At 43.3% G+C, this 27,848-nt stretch overlaps 2 protein-coding genes across 4 annotated transcripts in view; one reads left to right on the top strand and one right to left on the bottom strand.

The window, feature by feature from the left end:
- Positions 1 to 872: 872 nt before the first annotated feature.
- LOC145346783 (actin, cytoplasmic type 5-like) lies at positions 873 to 5,570 on the top strand. Of its 2 annotated transcripts, none has more exons than XM_080194505.1 (3): positions 873 to 950; positions 1,112 to 1,263; positions 3,563 to 5,570. In XM_080194505.1, exons 2-3 carry the CDS (start codon positions 1,138 to 1,140, stop codon positions 4,565 to 4,567), a joined length of 1,131 nt encoding a protein of 376 aa, XP_080050631.1. In that variant the 5' UTR covers positions 873 to 950; positions 1,112 to 1,137; the 3' UTR covers positions 4,568 to 5,570. The 2 variants fall into 2 exon arrangements, with proteins under 2 accessions (XP_080050631.1, XP_080050632.1); XM_080194506.1 differs by having other exon boundaries at positions 936 to 1,005.
- A 14,362-nt stretch (positions 5,571 to 19,932) lies between these two features.
- LOC145346782 (uncharacterized) overlaps positions 19,933 to 27,848 on the bottom strand; it is a 64,447-nt gene continuing 56,531 nt past the window's right edge. For both annotated transcript variants that reach the window (XM_080194503.1, XM_080194504.1), the window contains exons 7-9: positions 26,704 to 26,832; positions 21,711 to 21,833; positions 19,933 to 20,068 (exon numbers count right to left, since the gene is read on the bottom strand). In XM_080194503.1, coding sequence (XP_080050629.1) covers positions 20,054 to 20,068; positions 21,711 to 21,833; positions 26,704 to 26,832 — 267 coding nt within the window. In that variant the 3' untranslated portion in view covers positions 19,933 to 20,053. The remainder of the gene's footprint in view (positions 20,069 to 21,710; positions 21,834 to 26,703; positions 26,833 to 27,848) is intronic.

The raw sequence follows: 27,848 nt of genomic DNA, 5'->3' as shown, positions 1-27,848 counted from the left end.
TTTAGCATGGCCAATCAACCTAACCCACACATCTTTAGGCTGTGGGAGGAAACCGGAGCACCAGGAGGAAACCCATGCAGACACGGGGAGGATGTACAACCTCCACACAGACAGCTACTCGAGGCTGGAATTGAACCTGGGTCCCTGGCACTCTGAGGCAGCAGTGCTAACTGCTGTGCCACCGTACTGCCCAAATACAAATTAAATTTATTTTGAAAAATAACATTTTGAGATACAGTGTGTGAGTAATTTGAGGTCTGACATGTTATAAGCATAGCTTGGGAGCAAAATATGATTTTTGACCAATGCTTCCCAAATTTCTCCACCATTAGGATTTTCCTTGTATCATTTCTGGGTCCATTGTCGATTTGTTGGTAATAGATTGGTTGCCAGTTAACAACTCCGTGGTCAGCATTATCCCTTTAATATAAAAACAGATTACCCTCTTCACTTTATCCTTATTTGTGGGGCCTAGTTGTGCACACAATGGCTACATAACAACAGCCAGCCACTTAAAGGTATTTATTAGTCACAAGTAGGCCTACATTAACACTGCAATGAAGTTACTGTGAATATCCCCTAGTCGCCACACTCTGGTGCCTGTTCAGGTACACTGAGGGAGAATTTAGCATAGTCAATATACTTAACCAGCATGATTTCAAATGAATTCAATGTACTGATTAGTTGCACAAATCTGAATCTACCTTTCAAAATGCTCAAAGCAAATAAAGGCACTTAGAGGTTAAACCCAACATCAGTGTTGGAAGAATTTTTATATTTATATTAAGGTTAGAAAGCAAAGAAAAGAGTTCTTTGAAATGAAAAATACAAGGTTTAAACATGAATTCAATTGTATTTTGGGAGCAGTAATGCCTAGCTCCTCCCCCTTGCCTACCTCATCTAATATGAATAAGCTGAACCTGGTGCAGTATAAAAGAGCAGTGAATGAGGTAAGGAGTAAATAAATTATCTTTCACTGGATACTTAGATACAAGAGGAGTGCTGGTGGGTTTTCCCCTTGAAGGCAAAATTTGCTGGTGTGCTTTCTGCAAGAATCTGGTTTGTTTATTCAGTCAATGCTGAGCTGTGGTTTTTTTTGTCTCTCTCTTAGCAGTGATTTCTAGCAGATTCTGAACCATGGGGGATGAGGAGATTGCAGCTCTGGTTGTGGATAATGGATCTGGGATGTGTAAGGCTGGTTTTGCAGGGGATGATGCTCCCAGAGCTGTGTTTCCCTCCATCGTTGGGAGGCCTCGACACCAGGTAATTCTAACATTTTATAAGATTTCACTTTGCATAGTGAATTAAAAATATTTTAAATTTTGGCTTATGCTTCTGGTGAGTTGAAGGTCAAATTTTCTAGGTGTAACTTGTCTCTTTCCTTCCTATGAAGGATATGGGTTCAGTTACATACTGACTAGAAAAGAATTTGAATTTTTTTTAAGCTGATTGGGTGTTGTCCTTTAGGGAGGAAATCCTGTCCTTATCTGTGTATCTGAATTATCAAGCAACCCATTGGCTGAAGCCCTACCTCCTTGCTTGTCCTGGAACCTGGGTGGGCAAGGTTCCCAGAACAGAAATCTCTGGCCTTGGGTGGGATTTTATGATCTTGCCTGAGTGAGGCTGCAAAATCTGTCTATTGCATCAGAAATAGGACAACTAGGAATAAGTGATAAATGATGGCTTTTGCCATCATTTTTAAACTGGTAGTGAAATGTGGAGTACATTCTTTTTAGGTTGCTAGGGAACTGCATACTGCTGTCTGATTAACCCATGGTTGGGATTATAACTACAGCAGCAAGGGTTTTTCCTTTTGGATGAGGGGGCTTTGTATTAAAATTGTCAATTCTGTTTGACTAACAAAATATAGTAAACTTGAAAACCAGTTTCTGTATCTTAATGACATTAACAATGACTGAACATCTTGCTAAATGAATTTTTTTTTTTTTGGAGGGGTAAAAAGTGAATATTTCTATTGGTTGAACCCAATGTGCAAGTAATGAACTTCATTCCTGGCCTAAAAATCAATTTTTAATCAATTCTTTGGTCCCAAATAAAATTGTTAACCCACTTTCACTAAACTGGCAAACTAGCCACCACAGCAGCAGGGTAGTGCGGTGGCTGTTCTCAAACTAGTAATTCAGATGCCTGAAATGAGCTGAGCCCCAATTAAGTATCTGGATTTTAAAAAGCTGATATCAGTAAGTGACCCTGAAGAAAATGCTGCTGTGGGCTATGACTTAAAACTGCACTGACTATTGTCTTCAGCTATGGTCAGTAATTAAACATTAATTACTAATTAATTGATGCCAAATTTGCCAGTACTACCCATATTCTGTTTAAATTGACTGCTGCATCCTTCAAATGGGCATTCACCATTCCCTTATGATTTGGGAACAAGTCTCCAGTGGAATAGCAATTTTATTGCTTTTGATTCCTTCCCTAATTAAACAATTGCAGTACTTTGTTTCATTATCCCAGACCTGTTTATCAGGTGTTGTGCTTGGAGTAATTGGGTTGGAATCTTCAAATCTAACTTAAGATGGGGAGGTTACCTTGTTTGTGTAGTGAGTTCAAAACTAACTTGGCATTTTGAGCATATAATGTAATCACTCCAATACAGGGTGGTGCTTTAAAGGTGTAACGCTTGAGGCAAACTGAGGCCTCTGCTTGGTGGATTGACAATCCCATGGAACAAAATTCTTTTGGGACCTTGAAGGTAGTGATGAGCTATTTCATTGAACACTGCAGTCCAAATGGTGTAGGTATGCCTGAATGCTGGAGGTCCTGACAAATTTGTCCCAAAATAAATCTACTGGTAATGAAACCCATCCAATTCACTCACGTTCCTTCAGGGAAGGAAATCTGCTGGCCTACATGTGATTCCAGAGTCACAGCAATGTGTTTGACTTTGAACTGCCCTCTGAAAAAGCCCAACTAAAATGGGCAATAAATGCTGGTTAGCCAATAATACATGAATAAATATTTTTAAATTGTCTGGTCATTATGACATCCTGCTCAGATTCTTTCTTTAGAAAGATTTGTATTTTAGTGCTGTCATGATGACCAAAGCTCAAGAGCCCTCTCAACCAATGAAAAGCCTTGGAAAAGTAGTCTCCAATCTTAAAGACTGCACCTCAATTTGCATGCAAACAACCACATCAAGTGGGATTTTTCAGCTGCGCTCACCCAAGACTAGAATCACAGTTGAGGTCAACAGAATTTTGCATGGTCCATGCTGCCTCCCCACAACTCGCATGGCAGCCAAGATGGGAAAATTCCACACATTGTGTTTGAGACATAATTGCAGAATCACACTTGATTTGCAGGATGAGCATTTCCCTGGGGTAATCCCTCAGCTCTTTGCAATATGTTGCAATAGGATCTTTTACAATCACCCAGGCAGACAAAGGCATTAGTTTTGACTCCTCAAAGATTGGTCCCAATAATGCAGCAGACTTCCAGTACTGCATTGGAGCATCCACTATGATGCAGGGAAGGGATTGAACCATAGTTGCCTTGGCCTTGTGCCTTTTCTCATTGACTTTTTTCCTAATTCCAGGGTGTGATGGTGGGAATGGGCCAGAAAGACAGTTATGTTGGTGATGAAGCTCAGAGCAAGAGAGGGATTCTGACCCTGAAGTACCCAATTGAACATGGGATTGTGACTAACTGGGATGACATGGAGAAGATCTGGCATCACACCTTCTACAATGAGCTGAGAGTTGCCCCAGAGGAACATCCTGTCCTCCTCACAGAGGCCCCTCTCAACCCTAAAGCCAACCGGGAGAAGATGACTCAGATCATGTTTGAGACATTTAACACACCAGCCATGTATGTCTCCATTCAAGCTGTACTGTCCTTGTATGCCTCTGGCCGCACAACTGGTATTGTAATGGACTCTGGTGATGGTGTCACCCACACTGTGCCCATTTATGAAGGGTATGCCTTGCCCCATGCCATTCTGCGGCTAGATCTAGCTGGCAGGGACCTTACTGACTACCTGATAAAGATTCTGACTGAACGTGGGTACTCATTCACTACCACAGCTGAGAGGGAAATTGTCCGTGATGTTAAAGAGAAGCTGTGCTATGTGGCTCTTGACTTTGAGACTGAGATGGTGATGGCTGCCACCTCTTCAACCCTGGAGAAAAGCTATGAGCTACCAGATGGTCAAGTCATCACCATTGGCAATGAGCGTTTCCGATGTCCAGAGGCACTCTTCCAACCTTCCTTCCTAGGAATGGAAACAACTGGGATCCATGAGACCACTTTCAACAGTATCATGAAATGTGACATTGACATCAGGAAAGATCTATATGCCAATTCTGTCTTGTCTGGTGGATCCACCATGTACCCAGGTATTGCTGATCGAATGCAAAAGGAAATCACGGCCCTGGCTCCAAGCACAATGAAGATTAAGATCATTGCACCACCTGAAAGGAAGTATTCAGTGTGGATTGGTGGCTCCATCTTGGCTTCACTCTCCACCTTTCAGCAAATGTGGATCACCAAGCAGGAGTATGATGAATCAGGACCTTCCATAGTTCATCGCAAATGCTTCTGATCCAGATTGTTCTGGAATGTGCAAGTCTTGGGCACCGTCTAAATAGAATAATGCCTTAAATTTATTGGTTATAATGGTGGACTCCTAATCTTCCAGTTAAGATGTTTGGAAGTATCCTGTTTGTGGTTGAAGCCAAATCTGCTTTCTTGTGTTTTGTCTATTCCACCACAGTCCCCTGCCCTCACCAACATAACGCATTTAAATGTCATAATCGTGTATCAGACAATCAGTAACACCTCCAACAGACTTTCTCAACCCTCTTTTTAGAATGGCTTTTCAACCTAAAGGTTCCCTCACCCTGAGCCTCCAAGAGGAAGAATAAAATTCTTCTTGGAAGACTAAAGTTTATATATTTAAACTCTTGTCTTTAAGTGTTAGCAACCTAGCTGTAAGCCTTCCACCTGGTAGGATCACCCTGTGGGATTACCAGATGACAATAAGGATCTTGACTTATTCTGTAATACAGTTCTCTGATCAGTTGTCAATTACCAGAAGATCCTAAAATGGTAAACAAGGGGAAGCTAAGAACTAACTTTCATCTTGAATATTGGCCCTTACTGGTATTGCTATTCTTAATAGGGGGTGAGGAAAGTTTTTTTTAATTTCAAAATAGCTTCAAGAACAAACAGCCCCATATTAATTCCCAGAGCTTCATGGAACATGTATTGAGCCCCTCAACTGCAAGTGATTTCTCTCCAAATCCATTTGAATTGGCCCAATATGTCCACTCTGGCCTGCTAGCTACATGTCCTGAAGCTTTGGCAAGACTTCACACCAGAAACTGAATCCTGCTTGCTGTTCATGCACTAACATGAAATAGTGCTCCAATTGATTGTGAAATTGATGTTGTACTAAGATAAGACAATCTCTTCCCTTTTGGGTAAATGATGTCTCAATTTGGAGTGGGTGTGTCTATAGCTGAGTTTGTCCAAGTGCAATCTGTATTGAGTCTGTCCTTGGAGTATAAAACTGTATGAAGTAAATAAACATCAAATTATTGCAACTTGTACTTGTTTTTGTCTTTCTCAACATAGTGCTTGGTTGTGCTAGTTCCATATATTGCCAAAGGAAAATGTCCCATTACTCAGTGAACAGTTAGCCTTCTGTCACATGGTAGTTGAATGCTAGCACGATGACACTACTTTTCTGACTAGCCACTCCTACAAATGTGCTTCCTGAAGGCTGTAAATTCAAGTTGAAAAGGCTTGTGATAGAACTTGAAAGTCAAAAATCTTAAGTTCCTTCTGATTAACCACACATTTCATAAATACTTGGTGGGGGGAGGGGGAATTGGTATTGAATAAGGAATTTACAACTTGGTGATAAATGATCAGATCATCTGAATGTTAATTTAAACCCTTGTCTAATTCTTTTTCCATGCCATAATTCTTTTGCATCACTCACCTCTGGGGGTGGGGGGAGAAATAGTGCCATGGTCCATTACCAAGTTGCCAGTAAAGTTATTCAGCCCCTCAAACTGCTTTGCTATTTTAAGGTCAGGGCTGCTATGATTGATTCTATCCTTAACTGCAATTCCTCTTTTCATCCCACAACTAACCTGGACTCATTCATGAGCCTCAAAGCTCGAATGGGGTAGATAACTGAGGCCCTTTTTTTTAAAAAAAAAAAAATCCTCAGTCTCTAAAATGCAATAGGCCTAATTCTAGATTGTGGTCACCTTTCTGGATTGTTTTGAATTGATGATCCCTTAATTTCAGTTCAGCAGGTTGCCACCAAAGGAATTAATTTTCCCAGGACTTTTTGATACTCCCAAGTTCTTCAGATTGCTCAGCCCATGTATGGAATCTGAGAATTTGGGCCTGCAATCAGAGACCAAGTTTCAGCCAGTGATATAGCAAGGTGATTGTGCAAATCATCCCATCAAAATAAATGGGATTGAGGTGATCGGTGTCAAAATTGAAGAAACTAAATATTTGTGATATGTACAGCAGCACCATCCTTCCTAATAGTCTGAAGGGTCATAATAAGAGGATCAGAACTAGAGGGCACAGCCTCAAAATAATGGAGGGGTGCAGTTATAGATTGGAGTTGAGGAACTCCTTCAAAGGGTGGTGAAACTCTGGAATTCTCTGCCCATTGAAGTGGTGGAGGCTACCTCGCTGAATATATTTAAGTCACAGGTAGGTTTCTGCTAGACAAGGGAATTAAGGGTTATGGAGAGAAAGCAGGGAAGTGGAACTGATTCATTTCAGATCAGCCATGATCTTGTTGAATGGTGGGGCAGGCTCAAAGGGATAGATGGCCTAGTCCTGCTTTTTTTTGTTAATTATTTTGCTCTATGCACATGCATGTACATGATAAGCTACTCAAATCTCAGGGTGGCAGAATAGTTAGTGCTGCTGGCTCACAGCACTAGGGATCCAAGTTCAATTCTGGGTGATTGTATAGAATTTGCAAGCTTTTCCCCATGTCTATTGGTTTGCTCTAGTTTCTTTCCCACAGTCCAAAGATTAAGTTAGGTGAATTAGCTGTGGCAAAATGTGAAGTCTGTAGGCAGTGGGCCTGGATAAGATGCTCTTTCAGAGTCAGTGCAGACCCAACGGGCTATGCACTAAGGAATCTAATAGGCCATACTGATTGATGATGTCATCTATATCAAGAGCGTGCTTTCCACCCTGAATGAAGAACTAGTCAAGCTCTTATTTGAAGGCATGAAGAGAGTAAACACTCTCTGAGCTGGTAACTTCTTCCATAGGTCTACTGTCCACAGTAAATTGATGCCTGTCATAGCCCAATCTTTGAATAATTCATATGACTAACTACTGGAGCATTGCTGCCCATGATTTAATATTGCTGAATCATTCACACAACTAAACTGTAAATGTTAAGCCAAGCCATAAGTACGGAATGTGTTTCCACATGAGGCAATGAATTTTTCTTTGGGGTACACAAGTAAAAATCTAACCTGCACTGCTGTCTTGTTTAATGTAGGTGATCCGGATCTCTGAAGAACTAACCATAAATTTAATTGTACAACTTCTATGTTCAGATGGTGAGGGTGGGGATGCAGAGTGAATAATCACACCATTTGCATGTCATCCAATTTGACCATCTGCCCTTGACACTCAAATGCCATTAACATCGCTGAATCCCCCATCATTTATAAGGTGCATTGCAGCAACTAAGTCTTCGACAACACCTTCCAATCCCACAGTCTTTGTTGTATAACAATGGCAGCAGACACAAAAGGGCACTATCATCTGCAAGTTCCCTGAGTAACACACCATTCTGCCCTGGAAATACATCACTGTTCCTTAACTATCACTGGATCAAAATCCTGCAGCTACCTACTTAACCACAGTACAAAATGCCACATTTTAAGAAGATGGATCACCATCACCTTCCCAAAGGCAATGAGGGATGGACAATAAATGTTTGGGTTTCATGAATGAATTTTTAAATAGTGCTGAGGGAGGAGAGGTGAAGGAATGGAGCAAGTTCCCCCAGAAGAGTGGGCAGGGGCAAATGCGTCCCCATCCCATGCTCAAACATTCAAAAGATTAGAAGGTAACCTATACTGATCCCATCATAACTGGCAGGAGTACAAGATGGGAAATGTTGGAGCCTGTTTTCTATATCATTGTACATTTCCTTTGTGCTGAGGGAACACAAGGGCACAGGGTGTGAGCAGGCCCCTTATATTATGCTGAGTAATTGGGCCTGGCAGGACCTAGATCCTGGCAAGCTGTCTCTTCCGTGTAAATTGAATCGCGTTGGAAATCAGTCAGCACTTTCTGATGACATAAGGCTCCAGGTACGGATCAATAGTCTCCTCGCCATCTGTTCCCTGGTAATTCAACCCACAGAGGCTATTTTCAGCATTGCAGTACAAGGAATTTGGTTGATGATTTCTGCTTTCATTTTATGTCTGCATTTTACTGCAGTGCAAAGTCATTCCGAGGTCCTTTGAAAATCAAACAGAGCTAATGTGATTATACATTATCATTTCTTCTCTCCTGTTAACAATAGAAATCCAGTGGATTGCTTGACTGCCTGCACATTCTCTCCAATGATAAATGTGGATGTGAAGAAACTTTTTAATGAGGATTTTTTTTTTGTTCCTGTGCGTAATCTACTTGGCTTTGAAATCTACTAATTTTTAAAATGTGTCTTTGGGATTTGGGAGACACTGTCATTTATTGCCTGTCCCTTATAACTTTGAGAGCAATTGTGTCTAGACCAGACCTGCTAGTGGTGATAGATCCTAAAGGACATCAGTGAATCTGGTGGGTTTTGAGAACAGTGAGTTACTATTCCGCCGTATCCTGGTGAAGAAATATGTACGGTTTCTTAAAGCCTGCATCAAGTAAAGCTTGACCTATCTTTACATTATATTTTGTTTGTCCTTCAATGGTTAGGATAGACTAATGTCATGTCTATGTAACCTGACAGGCAGCCCAAGTCATAAAAGTGAATTATCTTGGCAAGATAAAATGACCATTGGTGGATTATTGTAAAAACCCAACACACTCATTAATGTCTGATATGCAAGGAATCCTCTTCACCACCTTCCCCCTGTTATCAGTACACGAGTCCACTCCCATTGCTATCAATCATGGAGCATCCTGTGAAGCTAGGACCTTTCTGTTTAGAATAACTTTAATTTGCCCACATCGCCAGAGGCTGGATAATGGATGAGCGACTTGTGCATCAACATTTATTGTGCTGCTTGAACAATTGTTTTGGGTCATGGAAGGCATATCACCACCTTCTCAATTGACAATACATTAAGAAATCTCACAACAGGTTAATTTGGAACCACAAGTCTTTGGAGCACTGCTGTTTCCTCAGGTGAGTCACAAGCTTTCAGAGTGCTGCTCCTTCCTCAGATGAGTCACAAACTTTCGGAACACTGCTCCTTCCTCAGGTGAGTCACCCGATGAAGGAGCAGTGTTCCAAAAGCTCGTAATTCCAAAAAACCTGTTGGATATTTACCTGGAATTGTGAGCCTTCTTACTGTGCTCACCCCAATCCAATGCCAACAGCTCCCCATCTTGACAATACATGTAACTTTACCAGTAATTTTTATAACGTCTCTTTGACATTTCCAGTCATACCCAGATGGGAAAGAAAAGTTTGCTCAGTAACTTTCATTTATTACATTTTTTTTCATAGGATGTTGACATTGTTGGTTAGGGCAGCAGTTATTATCTATCCCTAATTGCTTTTAAGAAGGTGGCAGTGAGCCACCTTCTTGAACTGCGGCAGTGCACCAGGTGTAGGTGCATCCACAGGGCTGGTAGGAGGTAGTTCCAGGATTTTGACCCAGTGAGACTGATAGAATGGTGAAGAAAGAGTGGCTTGAAAAGGAACTTGCAATTGGTGATGTTCCTATTTCTATTACTCTTGTCTTTCCTGGTGACAGAGCTCATAGATGTGGCAGGCACTGTTGAAGGAGCCTCAGTGAGTTGTCGCAGTGCATCTTGTACACACTGCTGTCCCTGTGCATCAGTGATGGAGGGAATATATGTTGGAGGTGGTGTGAATCAAGTGGGCTGACTTGTCCTGGATGGGTATCATAAGACATTAGGTCACCGCCATCTGTACTTATCCTAACCCTAAGCTGCTCTTTCCCCTTCACAGTGTTCTTCCCTGATTGAACGTTAAGATGCGGAATCACACTGGGTTAGAGGACCCTCATAACTAGTCAAATATTAAAAGTGTGAGAAAAGTTTCAGGCTGCTGGAGAAGGATTGTGGTCCTTTTCTCCATCCCCTATGTCCACATAGTCTGTCCCAGCAGAAATCACTGAAGGATGCTGTGTTGAAATGATCCTTCAAGCTGAGATCAACTGTGTTGTCCACCGCCTCCCTGAACAATTATCTGGACTAAAATTCCTTCTATGAACTGCATGACTTCAAAGATTGTTGATAGTTTTATACTGATAGCCCATACCCTCTGAGCTGAATTAATGGTAGTCTAATGTAGCTAACTCCAAGCCCCAATCTAACATTAGAGACAGTGCAGCAACATGAGGGCTCGTGTTGGATACGTAGGGGAACGGAATTGGGTGCAGAATTCAGTTGTATGAACCAGCCTCTAAATTGGTAGAAGTTACAGATGAATCATTAAATTGAGGGCCGATTTGCAAAATCCCACGGCGACAACCTCAGGTCTCTGACGGTGTGGAGTTTGCACGTCCTCTCTGTGTTTGGGTTTCCTCCCACCTCCAAAGATGTGCGAGTTAGGTGGATTGACCATGCTAAATTGCCCCTTAGTGTCAGGGGGACTAGTTATGGTAACTACATGGAGTAAGGGGATAAGTGGGTGGGATTGTTGTCAGTGCGGGCTCCATGTACCAAATGGCTTCTTTCTGTGCTATAGGGATTCTATGATTTCCCCTTATTGGGTATCTGGGGAGGGAGTATGAAAAGCTGGGAATGGAATTAAAAAGTAGAACCGACAAGGTGGTCATCTCTGGGCTACTGCCTGAACCGAGTGCAGACGGGCGTAGGGTTGATAGGATTAAGGAAGTGAATGGGTGGCTCAGGGATTGGTGTGGGAGGAATGGGTTTGAATTTATGGGGCATTGGCACCAGTATTGGGATAGGTGGGACCTGTTCGGGCGGGATGGGGTTGGTCTGAACTGTGCTGAGACCAGAGTGCTGGCGAATCGTGTAAAGAGGACTGTAGACAGGGCTTTAAACTAATTTGGGGGGGGAGGGTGCGAGGGTAGGTGACATTACGGGGTCTAAAGTTAAGGACACGGTACAGGTAAGGATAGAGGCCAAGGATGTCCCAATAATAGAGGGAGTAAGGGGCGTGAGTATGGTTGGTGGCGTTCCAGCAAATAAAGTCCAGGTGAAGGCTGGGATGAAGGCGCTTTATCTGAATGCGCGAAGCATTAGGAATAAAGTGGATGAGTTGGTGGCGCAGATCGACACAAATGGATACGATCTGGTGGCCATTACAGAGACGTGGCTGCAAGGTGACAGGGACTGGGAGCTGAATGTCCAGGGGTATCAAGTGTTTAGGAAGGATAGGCTGGAGGGAAAAGTGGGGGGCATAGCTCTGCTGATTAAGGATAGCATCAGAGTGGTAGCAAGGGATGATATTGGAGCCAAGGAGCAGAACGTGGAATCGTTGTGGGTAGAGATTAGGAACAGCAAAGGGAGGAAGACGCTGGTGGGTGTTGTCTATAGGCCCCCGAATAATGATCTGGAGGTGGGGCGGGCTGTTAATGCGCAAATAAGTGCGGCGTGCAGGAATGGGACAGCTGTAGTTATGGGGGATTTCAATCTGCATATTGATTGGTCGACCCATGTTGGATGCGGTGGGCTCGAGGAGGAGCTCTTGGAATGCTGCCGGGATAGTTTCCTGGAACAGTGTGTGTTGGAGCTGACAAGGGAGCGAGCTGTCTTGGATCTGGTGCTATGTAATGAGGCAGGTAGAATTAGGGAACTTGCGGTGAAGGATCCTCTTGGGGAGAGTGATCATTGTATGGTGGAGTTTCTGGTGCAGATGGAGGAGGAGAAAGTGGGTTCCCGGACACGTGTCCTTTGTTTGAACAGAGGGGAGTACGGTAGGATGAGAGAAGAATTGGCGAATGTGGACTGGGGGAGCGCGTTGGAAGGTAGGTCTGCTGAGGAGCAGTGGAGGATCTTTAAGGAGATCTTTCTTGGTGCTCAGCAGAAATTTATTCCGATGGTCAAAAAGGACTGTAGGAGGAGAGGTAATAAGCCATGGATAGTGAAGGAGGTGAAGGAAAGTGTTAAATTAAAAGCGGAGGCGTTTAGAGTAGCTAGGAGTAGTGGGCGAGAAGAGGATTGGGAGAGGTTTAAATGTCAACGAAGATTGACACAGAAGTTGATAAAGAAGGGTAGGAGAAGCTATGAAGCTGGGCTAGCACTTAATATAAAAAAGGATAGCAAGAGTTTTTATAAATATATAAAAAGGAAGAGGCTGGCCAGGGTGAACGTTGGTCCCTTAGAGGATGAGAGGGGGTCTTAGTGGTAGGGGATGGGGATATGGCTGAGGTCTTGAATAACTTTTTTGTTTCGGTCTTCACGGAGGAGGACGTGAATAATTTGCCGGATGTTAGAGATGGAAAGGTGGTAGGACTGGAGGGTCTCGATGACATTACTGTTACTAGAGAGGTGGTGCTCGACAGACTGGAGGGGGCTGATTGTGGACAAGTCCCCAGGACCGGATGGAATGCATCCGAGGGTCCTGAAAGAAATGGCGGAGGTGATAGTGGATGCCTTGGTTGTTATTTTCCAGACGTCGCTGGATTCCAGGGAAGTGCCGGAAGATTGGAAAACGGCTAATGTTACGCTGTTGTTTAAGAAGGGTGCCAGGCAAAAGGCGGGGAATTATAGGCCTGTTAGTTTAACGTCTGTTGTAGGTAAAATGTTAGAATCCGTCATCAAGGAGGAAATAGCGAGGCATCTTGAGGGGAATTGCTTGATAGAGCAGATGCAGCACAGTTTCGTTAAAGGGAAGTCGTGTCTGACAAATTTACTGGAGTTCTATGAGGATGTGTCTAGGGCGGTGGATAGAGGAGAGCCGGTGGATGTGGTCTTTCTGGATTTTCAGAAGGCGTTTGACAAAGTACCTCATAAGAGGTTATTGCAGAAGGTCAGGGGACTTGGAGTTGGGGGTAGGGTGTTAGCGTGGATAGAGGATTGGTTGTCAAATAGGAGGCAGAGAGTGGGGGTCAATGGGTGCTATTCAGATTGGCGGATGGTGACTAGTGGAGTGCCCCAGGGGTAGGTGCTGGGGCCTCAGCTTTTTACCATTTATATAGATGATCTGGAGGAGGGAACCGAGTGTAGGGTGTCGAAATTTGCTGATGACACCAAAATTGGTGGAAAGGCAAATTGTGGGGAGGGTGGGGAGAGTCTACAGAAGGATCTAGATAGGCTGGGCGAATGGGCCAGGAAATGGCAAATGGAATTTAATGTTGGCAAGTGCGAGGTGGTCCACTTTGGTAGGAATAATGGTAGGAAGGATTATTACTTACGTGGCGAAAAACTGCAGCAGGCGACGGTGCAGAGGGACCTCGGGGTCCTTGTGCATGAGTCGCAAAAACCCAGCTTGCAGGTGCAGCAGGTGGTCAGGAAGGCGAATGGGATGCTGGCCTTCATAGCGAGGGGGATTGAATATAAAAGTAGGGAGGTCTTGCTGCGGCTGTATAGGGCATTGGTGAGGCCGCAGCTGGAGTACTGTGTGCAGTTTTGGGCGCCGTATTTACGCAAGGATATTTTGGCCTTGGAGGGAGTGCAGAGGAGGTTTACTAGGCTGATGCCGGAGTTGAGGGGGTTGAGCTATGAGGAGAGGCTGAATAGATTAGGCTTGTACTCGTTAGAGTTTAGAAGAATGAGGGGAGATCTCATTGAGACGTATAAGATGATGAATGGGATGGATAGGATAGAGGTGGAGAGACTCTTCCCACTCAGAAAGGATAGTAGGACTAGGGGGCACAGCCTCAAGATAAAGGGGGGGGCGGTTTAGAACGGAGTTGAGGAGGAACTTCTTCACTCAAAGGGTGGTGAATCTCTGGAATTCTCTGCCCGTTGAGGTGGTGGAGGCTACCTCGCTAAATATTTTTAAGACGCGGGTTGATGGGTTTTTGATAAGAGAGGGGATTAAGGGTTATGGGGAGAGGGCAGGAATGTGGAACTGAGCCACGACAGATCAGCCATGACCTTATTGAATGGTGGGGCAGGCTCGAAGGGCTAGTTGGCCTACTCCTGCTCCTATTTCTTATGTTCTAACAAGAGGTGGCAATTCATTTCTGACAGCCCTTTTCAGTCTAGCTGAGGTATAAATCAACCATGTTCTAGTTGGATGGCAAAGCAGGATTCGAGGGGCTGAATGGTCTATACTCCAGTTCCTAATTTCCTAACATTCAGAAAGAAGTAAAAGGTTTCCCTAAATGTAACAAAGCTGTTTTTGTTATTTCTTGGAATGTTTTATGTCTTGTTCCTGTGCTGCTCATCTTTGTTACTTGAAGGAAATAAGGTTTTTTTTTGTTACGGTATCATGAGCAGCATAGGTTTGGCGGGCCAAAAGGCCTCTTTCTGTGTGGTACTTTGCTTTTTGTTAATAAGGTTTTATTGCACACTGCAGCTGCATAAAGAAATGTTTGCTTCTCTCATTTAGAACAAGAAGGCTGGTTGTATCAATGAAAAAGAGGAGGAAAACAATACCCTCTAAAACACAGTGGTTAGCACTGCTGACTCACAGTCTCAGGGTCCTGGATTCGAATCCTGGCTTGGGGGCACTGTCTGTGTGGTGTTTGCACATTCTCCCTGTGGCTGCATGGTTTTCCTCCTGGTACTCTGGTTTCTTCCCACACTCCAAAAGATGTGCAGGTTAGGTGGATTAGCCATGGTAAATTGCCCCTTAGTGTCAGGGTGGCCAGCTAGGGTAAATACATGGGGTTATGGGATAGGGCCTGGTGGGACTGTGGTTGGTGCACACTCAAAAGACTGAATGGCCTCCTTCTGTGCTGTATGATTCTATTCTAAAATACTTAACTAAGAGTTTCTATTTAATGGTTCGAGAAATTGGATTTATTTTCCTCAGTGCTTTCTTGTAGTTACGTAACTTGTGAGGTTGGGTCATAGAACATTCCAGATAAGGCTGGCAAATCAATTGTTCTCAAGTTCTCTGTAGGAACAAAAGGAAGTAGGAGCTACTGAAATCACGTGCATGTCTTTTCCATACTCCCTGGCTGACCTCAAAAACAAGATTAGATTGCAGCTTCCAAAATACTTTCAAATCATCCTGAGAATCAAAGGAACTCACAGATATTGTTACACAATGGAGGAATGGTGACCTTTGACCTCTGTACGGCAAATAAGATTTTTAAATATCTAATCACTGCTTTCAAATTCTCAATATTAACAAAAACTATGGGTATTGTGAGCATCCTGGTTGTGTTTATGTGCAAGCCTTTCTGTCTCTCAACATTTGAAGTAAAAGCTAAGCACATAATAGTTCAATTTTTTTTAAATTTAATGTCAGCTGTGGTTCAGTTGGTAGCAACTTTGTCTTTGAGCCATAAGATTTAAGTCCCATCCATTTTTCAGTATAAAAAAATCAAGGTTAATAATATGGTGCAGTACCGAGAGAGTGCTATATTGTTAGAGGTGCCATCTTAAGAACATAAGAAATAGGAGCAGGAGTAGGCCATCTAGCCCGAGCCTGCCCCGCCATTCAATAAGATCATGGCTGATCTGTCGTGGCTCAGTTCCACATTCCCGCCCTCTCCCCATAACCCTTAATCCCCTCGCTTATCAAAAACCCATCAACCCGCGTATTAAAAATATTTAGCGAGGCAGCCTCCACCACCTCAACGGGCAGAGAATTCCAGAGATTCACCACCCTTTGAGTGAAGAAGTTCCTCCTCAATTCCCTTCTAAACCGCCCCCCCCGCCCCTTTATCTTGAGGCTGTGCCCCCTAGTCCTACTGTCCTTTCTGAGCAGGAAGAGTCTCTCCATCTCTATCCTATCCATCCCATTCATCATCTTATACGTCTCAATGAGATCTCCCCTCATTCTTCTAAACTCTAATGAGTACAAGTCTAGTTTATTCAGCCTCTCCTCATAGCTCAACCCCCTCAACTCTGGTTTCAGCCTAGTAAACCTCCTCTGCACTGCCTCCAAGGCCAAAATATCCTTGCACAAGTACGGTGACCAAAACTGCACACAGTACTCCAGCTGCGGCCTCACCAATGCCCTAAACAGCCGCAGCAAGACCTCCCTACTTTTATATTCAATCCCCCTCGCTATGAAGGCCAGCATCCCATTTGCCTTCCTGACCACCTGCTGCACCTGCAAGCTGGGTTTTTGCAACAAGTGAACCAGATGGATTTTTCCGCCAATTGTTTCATGGTCATCAGTAACTTCCTAATTCCATATTTTTTTATATTGGATTCAAATTCCACCATCTGCTGTGACAGGATTCGAACCCAGATCTCCAGAACATTAGTTGAGTTTCTGGATTAATAGTCCAGCGATAATGCCACTCGGCCATCACCTCCCCTTCTTCTGGAGGAGACATTAAACATAGGCCCCATCTACCTGTTTGGGTGTATAAAAGATAGTAAGATGTCTCACAATACCAGATTAAAGTCCAACATGTTTATTTGGTAGCACTACCTTTGAGTCTCAAGCTCCTTCATCAGGTGAGTGAGGACCTGTGTTCACAAACAGGGCATATAAAGACACAAACTCAATTTACAAGATAATGGTTGGAATGCGAGTCTTTACAGGTAATCAAGTCTTAAAGGTACAGACAATGTGTATGGAGAGAGGGCCAAGCACAGGTTAAAGAGATATGTATTGTCTCCACCCAGGACAGTTAGTGAGATTTTGCAAGCCCAGGCAAGTCATGGGCATTATAGATAATGTGATATGAACCCAAGATTCCAGTTGAGGCCATCCTCACATGTGCAGAACTTGGCTATCAGTTTCTTCTCAGCGATTCAGTGTTATGTGTCGTGAAAGCCGCCTTGGAGAACACTTACCTGAAGATCAGAGGCTGAAGGCCCATGACTGCTGAAGTGTTCCCCGACACTTCTATAGAGATAAACGTGAGGTGGTTCATTTTGGTAGGACGAACCCGAATGCAGTTTACACGGTCAACAGCAGGGTTCTAAGGAATGTGGAGGAACAGAGAGATCTTGGGATTCATATTGACAGATCTCTGAAGGTTGCCACTCAAGTGGATAGAGCCATGAAGAAGGCTTATAGTGTGTTAGCGTTTATTAACAGGGGGTTTGAGTTTAAGTTTAAGAGCCGTGGGGTTATGCTGCAACTATACCAGACGTTGGTGAGACCACATTTGGAATATGGTGTGCAGCTCTGGTCACTTCATTATAAGGAGGATGTGGAAGCATTGGAGAGAGTATAGAGGAGATTTACCAGGATGCTGCCTGGTTTGGATGGTAGGTTTTATGAGGAAAGGTTGAGGGAGCTGGGGCTTTTCTCTTTGGAGCGGAGGAGGATGAGAGGCAACTTCATTTATAAGACGATGAGAGCGATTGATAGAGTCAATGTGCAGAGACTATTTCCTCGGGTGGATGTAGCTGTTACTAGGGGGAATAACTATAAGGTTCATGGTGGGAGACATAGGAGGGATGTCCGAGGTACGTTCTTTACTCAGAGTGGTTGGGGTGTGGAATAGACTGCCTGCTGTGATAGTGGAGTCGGACACTTTAGGAACTTTCAAGCAGTTATTGGATAGGTGCATGGAGGACTCCAGAATTATAGGGAGGGAATAGCTTGATCTTGGGATTGGACATAGCTCGACACAACATTGAAGGCTGAAGGGCCTGTACAGTGCTGTAATGTTCTATGTTTCTATCCCATGACACTCGAAGAGGTGTGTCATGGGACTTCTTTCCCAGGGTCAAATGGTCAATTATTTGGGGGCATAGGCTGAAAGTGAGAGGGGCGAATGTTTAAAAGAGACGTAAGGGACAAGTTTTTCACAGAGGGTGGTGAGTGCCTAGAATGTGCTGCTGGAGGAGGTGGTGGAAGCAGATTCTATAGCAATGTTCTAGAGGCATCTGGATAGATAAATGAATAGGCAGGGAATATGCACCAGGTAGAGGCAAGAAGATATCAGATGAGAGAGGCATCTGTGTCGGCACAGATTTGCTGGGCCGAAGGACCTGTTCCTGTACTGTTTTGTTCTTTGGTCTATAAGCAGTGGGGTTATGCTTGGTACAGAAACAGAAAATGCTGGAGATACTCAGCAGGTATGACAGCATCAGTGGAGAGAGAATAGAACCAAGATTTTAAAAAACCATTGGCTCTATTCTCTCTCCACAGATGCTGTCAGACCTGCTGAGTTTTTGTTTCCGATTCCAGCATCCACAGTATTTTGCCTTAATTACAGCTATGCTTGGTACCCTGACCAATATCTATCACTCAATCAACATCACAAAAAAAACCCCAAACATGTCATTATCATATCACTGTTTGTGGGAGCTTGCTGTGTGCAAATTGGCTGCTGTGTTTCCTACATTATAACAGTGACCACATTTCAAAACTATTTTGTCATCTTTTGGGACCACTTTAGTAGTGCCCTCTGGTTGTGAAAAGCTCCATATAAATGCAAGTTCCCTAATTTTAAAAATTGTACAGCGTATTTTCAATTCAATTGAACAAAGCTTATTTAGAATCTCTGTTAAGGTATGAACATGTCCAGTTATTGAAATAGACTTAAAATACCCTGCTGAGAAATATTCAGTACCACCCCTCTCATAGAATCCCTACAGTGCAGAAAGAGGCCATTTGACCCATCATGTCTGCATCAACTCTCTGACAAAGCACCTTACCCAGACCCTATCCCCATAACCCCATATACTTGCCTGCTAATTCCCCTAACCTATATATCTTGGGACTCCAAGGGACAATTTAGTATGGCCAATCCATCCAAGATGCACATTTTGAGGAATGACAGGTCAATAGGTGAGCTTCAGGTCAGGGAGGGATAGCATGAGGATAAGATACAAAAGAAACAGCGTGGCAACACAACCAATATACTGTCAACCTGGAAATTGCAGACTCGGTCTTCTGCACCAACATTGTCAAGTATTGCCTCCTTGCAAAGTTGACTAGCAATGGGAAATAATTCCACCTCATCGAAATGCCTTGATGCATGGTTGAACCCTGATAAGTGAATGTCTGTAGGTTATTCCACCATGGCTGAGGAGGTGGGAGGCTCAGAGTCTACTCCAAACCTGCCCAAATGAAACAAAAAGTAGGGTTTAAATATGAGACCTACCTGTACCCAACTGGTTGGACAATCTAATTTAAATCACTGGAGATGGTTGAGGCAGCGAGCTATGCAAGATTATTCAACCATGCAGGACATCACCATCGTGTCTAGTCTAGCCCCACCCACTCATCTCACTTGGGAAAGACAGTGAAGGAAAGAAAGGACCAACTTGCATTTAAAGGACAACTTTCACAATCTCAGAACATCTCAAAGTGCCTCACAGACAAAGAAATTTTTGTGAAGTGTAGTCACTTTTATAATGTTAGAAATACTGGAGGGAAACTGGTCAAAATGAGGTCCTACAAATAGCAATGAGATAATGACTGGGTAATCTGTTTTCATGATGCTAGTGGAGGGATAAATATTGGACAGGGTAGAATTCTCCTGTTCTAATTGTACTTTGTGATCTCATGTTCACCTGAGAGAGCAGAACATTTAAAATTTCATCTGAAAGGCAACATGTCAGTCAGTACTGCACTGAAGTCTCAGCTGGACTATCTGTCTAAGTCTCTGGAGTGGGGTTTGAACTCATGACAATCTTCACCAATTCCCCTCACCTTCCCCTTGACTGTTCAAACAAATACAAGCAAGCTCTGGTTTGGTTTCTATTGGTTGAGTTTATTAGTGGTATAACAGATGCAAACTTGTATGATTTACAGTTTGGTTATAGTTTATAATGTTGATAATATCCAGCGATTATATATAGAAATAGATCTTCTTTTTGCGGCTTACATTGTTAATTCCTAGAGGAAATAAAAAGGAGAGAGAACATATAAACGGTTGTACATATGCTAAAGCCTCAGGTCTAACTCACCTTCACCGGTGGCCCAAGGCTGACACCTGGCAACAACTGAACGCATAAGCAGTTAAAAAATTGATATGAATGTTTACCCACTCATGTCTGGCCTGGATTCAACATTAACCCGTGAGTGGCAAAGGCATTCAGCAGGATCCTTCAACAAATATACAAATGGGTTTTAACTTTGGTCACGTGAAGCCACTAGAACCTCCCTGACAGTTAAGAACCAGTCCAAGGAGAATCGAAAGCAGAGTATTCTATTTAAAGTGAATTTTCTTACACTGCATGGTCTGCCAGCAAGGGGCTTGGGCATCCTCCTGTCTCGGACTCATGCCTGTGTTTCCCTCCCCCAACCCAATGGCATATTATTAGCCCTACCCCATTGACTCCCTGCCCCTATCCCCATATGCAGCTTGAGAGGGTGAGCAACACTTTTCCATCTGCTTTTCCACACATGCCCCTTGCACAACCCCCTATCCCTGCAACCCGGTCCAGTTAGCGATGATGCCAGTGGTTTACAGCAACATGGTCTGACTTTGCCACAGGCTGCTGGCATTCCAGCCAACCGTTAAAGTCCAGCTACTGTGGGATGGTATTCTCAGGGTGTGGGCATACACCAGCAAAGCTTCATCCATTGTCAAACATGGAAAGCGATTAGATTGTACAACTGAACGGTCTGAGAGGGCATTAAGGGATGGATTTTATGGCCTCATTTGTCCCAAAACCATAAAATCTAGCTTGAGATCATTGAACCTTTCCATGAGCTGCCCCACCACCTGCTCTGATTCCAGCCTAAGAGTCAACCACGTACTGGATGTAGGCCCAGACTGGGTTGCATAGCAACTCCTTCCAAGGAAAATTAAATCAATCAATTGAATTATTAACAACAATCCAATAGCTTTCAAGGTCAATTTTTCCCCTGCTGTTGAGAATTCCCAGTATTTTGTGTTTTTATTTCAGATTTCCAAAATCAGCAATATTTTCCTGTGTGTTTGGGAGTGGGAATGAGATGGCCTCAGATTCATGTCACTCAATTCATACAATCCATTGAATCCCTACAGTGCAGAAGGAGGCCACTTAGACCATTGAGTCTACACCATCTCTTCGACAGAGCATTCTACCCACGCTCTATCCTCATAACCTCATGTATTTACCCCGCCAGTACCTCTAACCCCCACATCCTGGGATACTAAGGGGTAATTCAGCATGGCCAATCTACCTAACTTGCACATCTTTGGACTGTGGGAGTAAACCAGAACATCTGAAGGAAACCCATGCAAAGGCAGAACATGCAAACTCCACATCGACAGTTACCCAAGGCCAGAACTGAACTAGGTCCCTGGCACTGAGGCAGCAGTACTAACCACTGTACCACTCAACATTAATCACAGTCACAGTAAGGAGATTCTCAAACAGAAAACTGAACCAAGCTTAATCCAGGGTCCAGAGATGAAGGATCAGGCCAGTATTCATCCAATCCACCTCTCCCCAATAAACATCACAGTCAACATGCTACATTATTTCTTTTCTGAAAATAAGAATAAATATGAGGTAAATATAAAACAGAAATGGCAAAAGCATCTCACCATTATAGCATTGACAATATCGTTCTTGTTGTGCCTGAGTGCTCGCACAGCTTTTCCTCTGGAGACGTTTGCCTGGGCCATCACCAGCTCTATGTCTCTCACTTCAAGTCCTGTTTCATCCAGCTGAAATTTAGCAAATACAAACATTTACCCTTGGAGCATTCTTAACATCAGCAGGGAGTGCAATAAAGATTCCTGGGATGAGAGATAATTGTCTGAAGGGGTCTTGATGCTGAGAGGAACAATTCCCCTGGCTGGGGAGTCTAGAATCAAAGGTCACAGTCTCAGTACAAGAGGTCAACCAATTAGGACTCAATGAGAAATTTCTTTATTCAAGGTATCTTTGAAATTCTTTATTCCAAAGGGGATGTGGATGCTTAGTTTCTGATTTGAATTATTATTGACACATATCAGTATACAGTGGAAAGTATTTTTTTTTTACAAGCTATACAAAGCATACCGTTCATAGAGGAGAGTGTGCAGAATGCAATGTCACAGTCATAGTTGGATGTAGAGAAAGTCACTGAATATATGCAGACTTTTAGATACTAAGGGAACTAAAGGTTATGGTATAGGCTGGGAAGGGGGAGCTGATAAAGATTATAAGTTTTGATCATGTTGAATGGCAGAGCAGGTACAATGGGCCGACTCTTCTTGTTTATTTTCCTGTGTTCTTATGTTCTCATAGAATCGGAGTCATACAGCACAGAAAAAGGCCCTTCAGCCCGACATGCCTATGCCAACCAAATACCAGCCTACATTAATCCCATTTACAAAGGCCAAAGAAAATTACAACACAGGAACAGGTCCTTCGGCCCTCCAAGCCTGCATCGACCACGCTGCCCAACTGAACTAAAACCCCCTACACTTCCGGGGACCATATCCCTTTATTCCCATCTTAGTCAAGATGCCCCTTAAAAATCACTACTGTATCTGCTTCCACTACCTTCCCCAGCAAAGTGATCCCAGCACCCATTACATTCTGTAAAAAATCTCCCTTGTACATCTCGTTTAAACCTTGCTCCTCACACCTTAAACCTATGCCCCCCTGTAATTGACTCTTCCACCCTGGGTAAAAGCTTCCAACTATCCATTCTGTCCGTGCCTCTCAATCTTGTAAACTTCTATCAGGTTGCCCCTCAACCTCCGTCATTCCAGTGAGACCAAACCAAGTTTCTCCAACCTCTCCTCATAGCTAATGCCCTCTATACCAGGCAACATCCTGGTAAATCTTTTCTGTACCCTCTCCAAAGCCTCCACATCCTTCTGATAGTGTTCAATTCTGGTCGCCACACTATATTCCAAGTGCAGCCGAACTAAGGTTCTATAAAGCTGCAACATGACTTGCCAATTTTTAAACTCAGTGCCCTGGCCGATGAAGGCAAGCATGCCGTACGCCTTCTTAACTACCTTCTCCACCTGCATTGCCACTTTCAGTCACCTGTGTATCTGTACACCCAGATCCCTTTGTTTATCAATACTCTTAAGGGTTCTGACATTTATTGTATATTTCCTTTCTGTATTAGACCTTCTAAAATGCATTACCTCATGTTTACCAGCACTTGGTCCACACCCTACTATGCCTTGACAATTAACTTAATTCCAAACACTTAAATGTTGAGAATGCTTGCCTCTACTGCCTCTCAGGCAACGTGTTTCATATTTCCACCCACCTCTGGATGATAAAAATCTTTCCTCAGATCCCCGCCAAGCCACTTACTCCTCACTTTAAACCTATGCCCTCTACTCTTAATCATCTCTACCACAGGGCAAAGATTAAGATCTACCCTATCTATGCCTCTCATAATATACTTGTATCAGATCCTCCCACAGCCTTTTTCAGCTCCAAGGAAAACAAACCCAGCCTATCCAATCTCTCCTCATACTGAAACTTTCCACCCTGGTGAATTTTCTCTGCATCCTCTCCAATACAATCATGTCTTTCTGATAGTGTGGTGACCCGAACTACACACAATACTCCATTTGTGGCCTAAACAATGTTTTATAAAGTTTTACCAAAAGCTCTCTGCTCCTTTATTCTATGCCCTGTATAACGAACGCAAGCATTCCATATGCTTTCTTTACCACCCTGTCTGCCTGCGCTGCCACCTTCAGCGATCTATGGAGTTGTGCACCAAGGTCCCTTTGTTCCTCAATACTCCCTAGGGACCTACCATTCATTGTGTATTTCCTATTCTTATTAGACCTCCCAAAATGCATCATCTCACACTTATCAGGATTAAATTCCATCTGTCATTGCTCTGCCCAATTCACCAGCTGATTAACATCTGTCTGCAGCCTAAGACTATCCTCCTCACTGTCAACAACACCAACAATTTTCATATCATCTGCAAACTTACTAATTATACCTTATAATAATTCACATCCAAGTCATAAATGTATATAACAAATAGCAAGTGTCCCAGCACTGATCCCCTGTAGTACACTGCTTTTCCCAGGCCTTCAATCACTAAGGTAGACCATTTTAATATATTTAGTTATCTTTTCAATATAATATACATTTCACCAACAAGCATCCTGTTCCTTGCAGTGCCATTGTGCATCAAGTTATCTTCTAATGGTTACCTGTCTTGAGTTTAATTTGTGTTCTTTCAGTGAATATAAAAAGCTTGTGAACCAAGTTGAGGCCCTCCCTCTTTCTCTTTCCATCAGTATTAGGAACATAACATTGGTGGGCAAAATCATGTGCCCTCTCCCATGGTGATCTTGTCGGTGGGAGGATAGTGGTGCAGGTGGGAACCCTGCCAGATTCCCAGCTCCATCCCATGCAAGCTTCATGGATGGCCTTCTATCCCCACTGCTAACTGAGGCACTCAACTGGAAATTAATGCCATGTGGAGAATATGGGGTGGGGGGGTGGTGTGGGTGATGTCCCTTGGACCTGTTGTTGAGAGCCAAGCCCCTGCATTAGTTGCCAACCTACCCTCATCCCCCACAAATCCCTTCTGCCACCACTCACCATGTCTCTGTCCCTGTCAATTGAGATCACAGTTTGGTGAAGCACTAGCAGCAGCTACAGCTTCCCCAGTGGTACTGCTTAATACTAAACAGCTGGCAGCCTCTAATTGCTCAGCAGGCATAACATCCACCCCTTGGACCAGTGATCCTCAGGGGAGGCCAACCACTGGCCTGTTAAATGCCTGACCATATGATGCAGGGGGCCTTCTCAAAAAGATGACAGGAGGGTCTTGTTAGTTCTCCAGTCTGGGGCCAAGACCCTCATCACCACCCAATGCTATTCCAAAGAAAACATGGAAAACTGCTAATGACTATGCTGTTCACATTCCTTCAATCTTTCCTTTTTTAAAAATTAATTTACTGGATGTGGAAAATCACTGCGATAATTCCCAATCGCCCTTAGTAGATAATGGTGGACCTTCTTGAAGTCTAAATTATATAAATTATGTTGAGAGAATTACATTTTTCTTCATTCATATGGATGTAACTGTATCATAGTAAGAATCAGTAATTTGTAGCAATGGTAAAGGTGTAAAGACCTTTGGCTCTCTTAGGCCCAACCACTGCTTTTTAATTAATTAGTCTTATTTTGCAATTTTGAATTCCCCAAATCCAATTAACTTTGGCCCTACTTATTTAGTCCATTTTGATGTCCTTCTTGGGGTGACCAATCCCATTTACATGTTGCCCCTTTGGATGAAAAATCTCCACTCAACTCCACCCATCCTCCCACCCACCCCAATCTTTCCAACACCAAGGAAGGAAATCAGTCACCTTTATCTGGTCTAGCCTACATGTGACTCCAAATCCACAGCAATGTGGGTGTCTCTTAACTACCATCAGGAACAGGCAATAAATGCTGCCCCAGCCAGCAACGTCCACATCTCATGAACAATTTAAAAAAATTCCTCATTGTTAAATCCTTTGGAACTTGACCAATCAACACGGTGACTAAGTTCCAGATAAAGAAATAATGAAGGAATCTATTCTATACAAAACAAATCCATATGTATTAATTTTACTTTTATAATTATAAAATGGAAGTGTTACTGACTGGCAGAACAGTATTTGTAGAACATCAAGAAATCAGTAAGACTGTATATGTTGTCATACAAAATAACATTCAATAGTTCTAAACTTATAAATACATCTAGAAGTTTATTCTTAAAAACAAATAAATGAGGAAGTTTATGTCATGTCCCGAGATTTTAAACCTTTGGTATGTTGCACCTTTAATATCGAAGATAAAACCTAGAATGAAGGTCACGGGAAAGGGTGGCCTTTCAGTTGAGCTTAAGAAGAGAACCATTGTAATGTGAGATCAGAAGGCAAAAAGAGAGGGAGAAGAAAAGGTGATGCTCAATTGGCTAGGATGTGCCTTCTTCTGCTACAAATCATCTCCTGTAATCTCTGTTGGCTACGAGTTTGTTCGTTTAACCCTTAATAAACTTGCAAGTACTTGCTGCTGTTTCAAACCCATTGTTGACAGGATTACAGCTCCTGTTCCCAATGATCAATTCATCTGGAAATTTACTTTTAGATCTTTTGCTCATCTTCAGATTGGCTGTTGGCACCCCTTTCAAGATTAACCTCCCCCTCACATTCAATTTTTGTTCGCTGGTACCTAACTAAAGGGGATTGCATTAATTTGTTTTGCATTTTGAGTGTTGCGCTTACTTTCCTTTCTATTTATAAATACGTTTCCTCAGATTTATTTTTGAAAAGTAAAGCTGAATTAAAGAGCTCTTTATTTCCAGTCTGAATCTAATATGGCTGCTTTGTTTGCCCCAGATTCCAACTGGATGGTGTGTAATGGCATCCCTTCAAAACTATCACTGAAGCTATTCTGTCCCTTGTATAGTATTAGTATTCACATTAAAGAAAGCACATAGGCAATGCCTCACAGGAAACATAAGATCTGGAGCACTATATTCACTGAAAGAACACAAATTCTCCAATCTCCACTTCCTGTTTACTGAGGTTTGACATCCAAAACGCTGTAAAAGTACCTTACCTCCTCTTCTTCACTTTCCTCCTTAATTGTGAGTGTGGGAGTTGTTTCGGGCACCAGCGTGGCGTGCTCAATGGGAACCTTGAACTTCTCAGCCGCTGCCTTGTGAGCTTGCTGGGACAGGTCCTCAATCTGGAAAAGAAGAGCAAAGACTTGCATTTGTAGCATTTTTTACAACTACAAGTCATGGCAAAGCCCTTTACAGCCAGCGAATTGGTCTTGGAGGTGCAATCGCTGTTGTAATGTAGGAATCACAGCAATCAATGGAGACACAGCAAGATCCCGCAAATGACAACAGAATAAATGAACGCAAGATGTGAAATCAAAACAAAGTGCTGGAAAAACTCAGGTCTGGCAGCAACTGTGGAAAGAGAAAACAAAGTGAACATTGCAAGTCCATATGACTCTTCAACAAAGCTGAAGAAGATGTATATCTGGTGCCATATGTTGAGATAAACATTAGTCAGGACACTAGGTGAACTTGCTAACTGTTTTCTGTAGCTCTGTGAAATCCCTTACATCTGCCTGCAATGGGAGGTAACACTTCTGACAATGCAGCATTCCCTCAGTACTTCCCTGGAGTGTCAGGCTGAATTGGGGGCTCAAGTCTGTCAAGTAGGGATTGAGCCTCAGGTTCAGAAGAGAGTTTAACACTAACTGTGCTGCAGCCGACAGCTGGCACGTGGAGTGCAGATAATTACCTTGGTCTTGCTCAATCCTTCCACTATTCTTGATGAGGGGGTGCTGGCGGCAGGTTGGGGGCGCGTGGTGGGCATGTTGTGGTCCATGGCCTGCGACAACCTTCTGAGCACATCAGCCAAACATCCATGACTTGTGTGTGCAGCAGGATGATTGGGCAGCATGGTGACATAATGAGACCCAGGTTCGATTCCCAGTTTAGGTTACTGTCTGTGTGGAGTTTGCACATTCTCCCCATGTCTGTGTGCGTTTCCTCCGGTTTCCTCCCACAGTCCAAAAGTGTGCAGGTTAGGTTGATTGGCCATGCTAAATTGCCTGTTACTGTCAGGGGGACAAGCTAGGGTAAATCATGGGGTTATGGGGAAGACAGCCTAGGTGGGATAGTGGCCAGTGAAGATTCGATGGGCCAAATGGCCTCCTTCTGCACTGTGCGGATTCTATGATTCCAT

The sequence above is a fragment of the Carcharhinus amblyrhynchos genome, chromosome 8 (assembly GCF_965287045.1).
Source record: "Carcharhinus amblyrhynchos chromosome 8, sCarAmb.v2.hapA, whole genome shotgun sequence".
Taxonomy (NCBI): Eukaryota; Metazoa; Chordata; class Chondrichthyes; order Carcharhiniformes; family Carcharhinidae; genus Carcharhinus; species Carcharhinus amblyrhynchos.
This window is presented reverse-complemented; position numbering and strand designations above follow the sequence as displayed.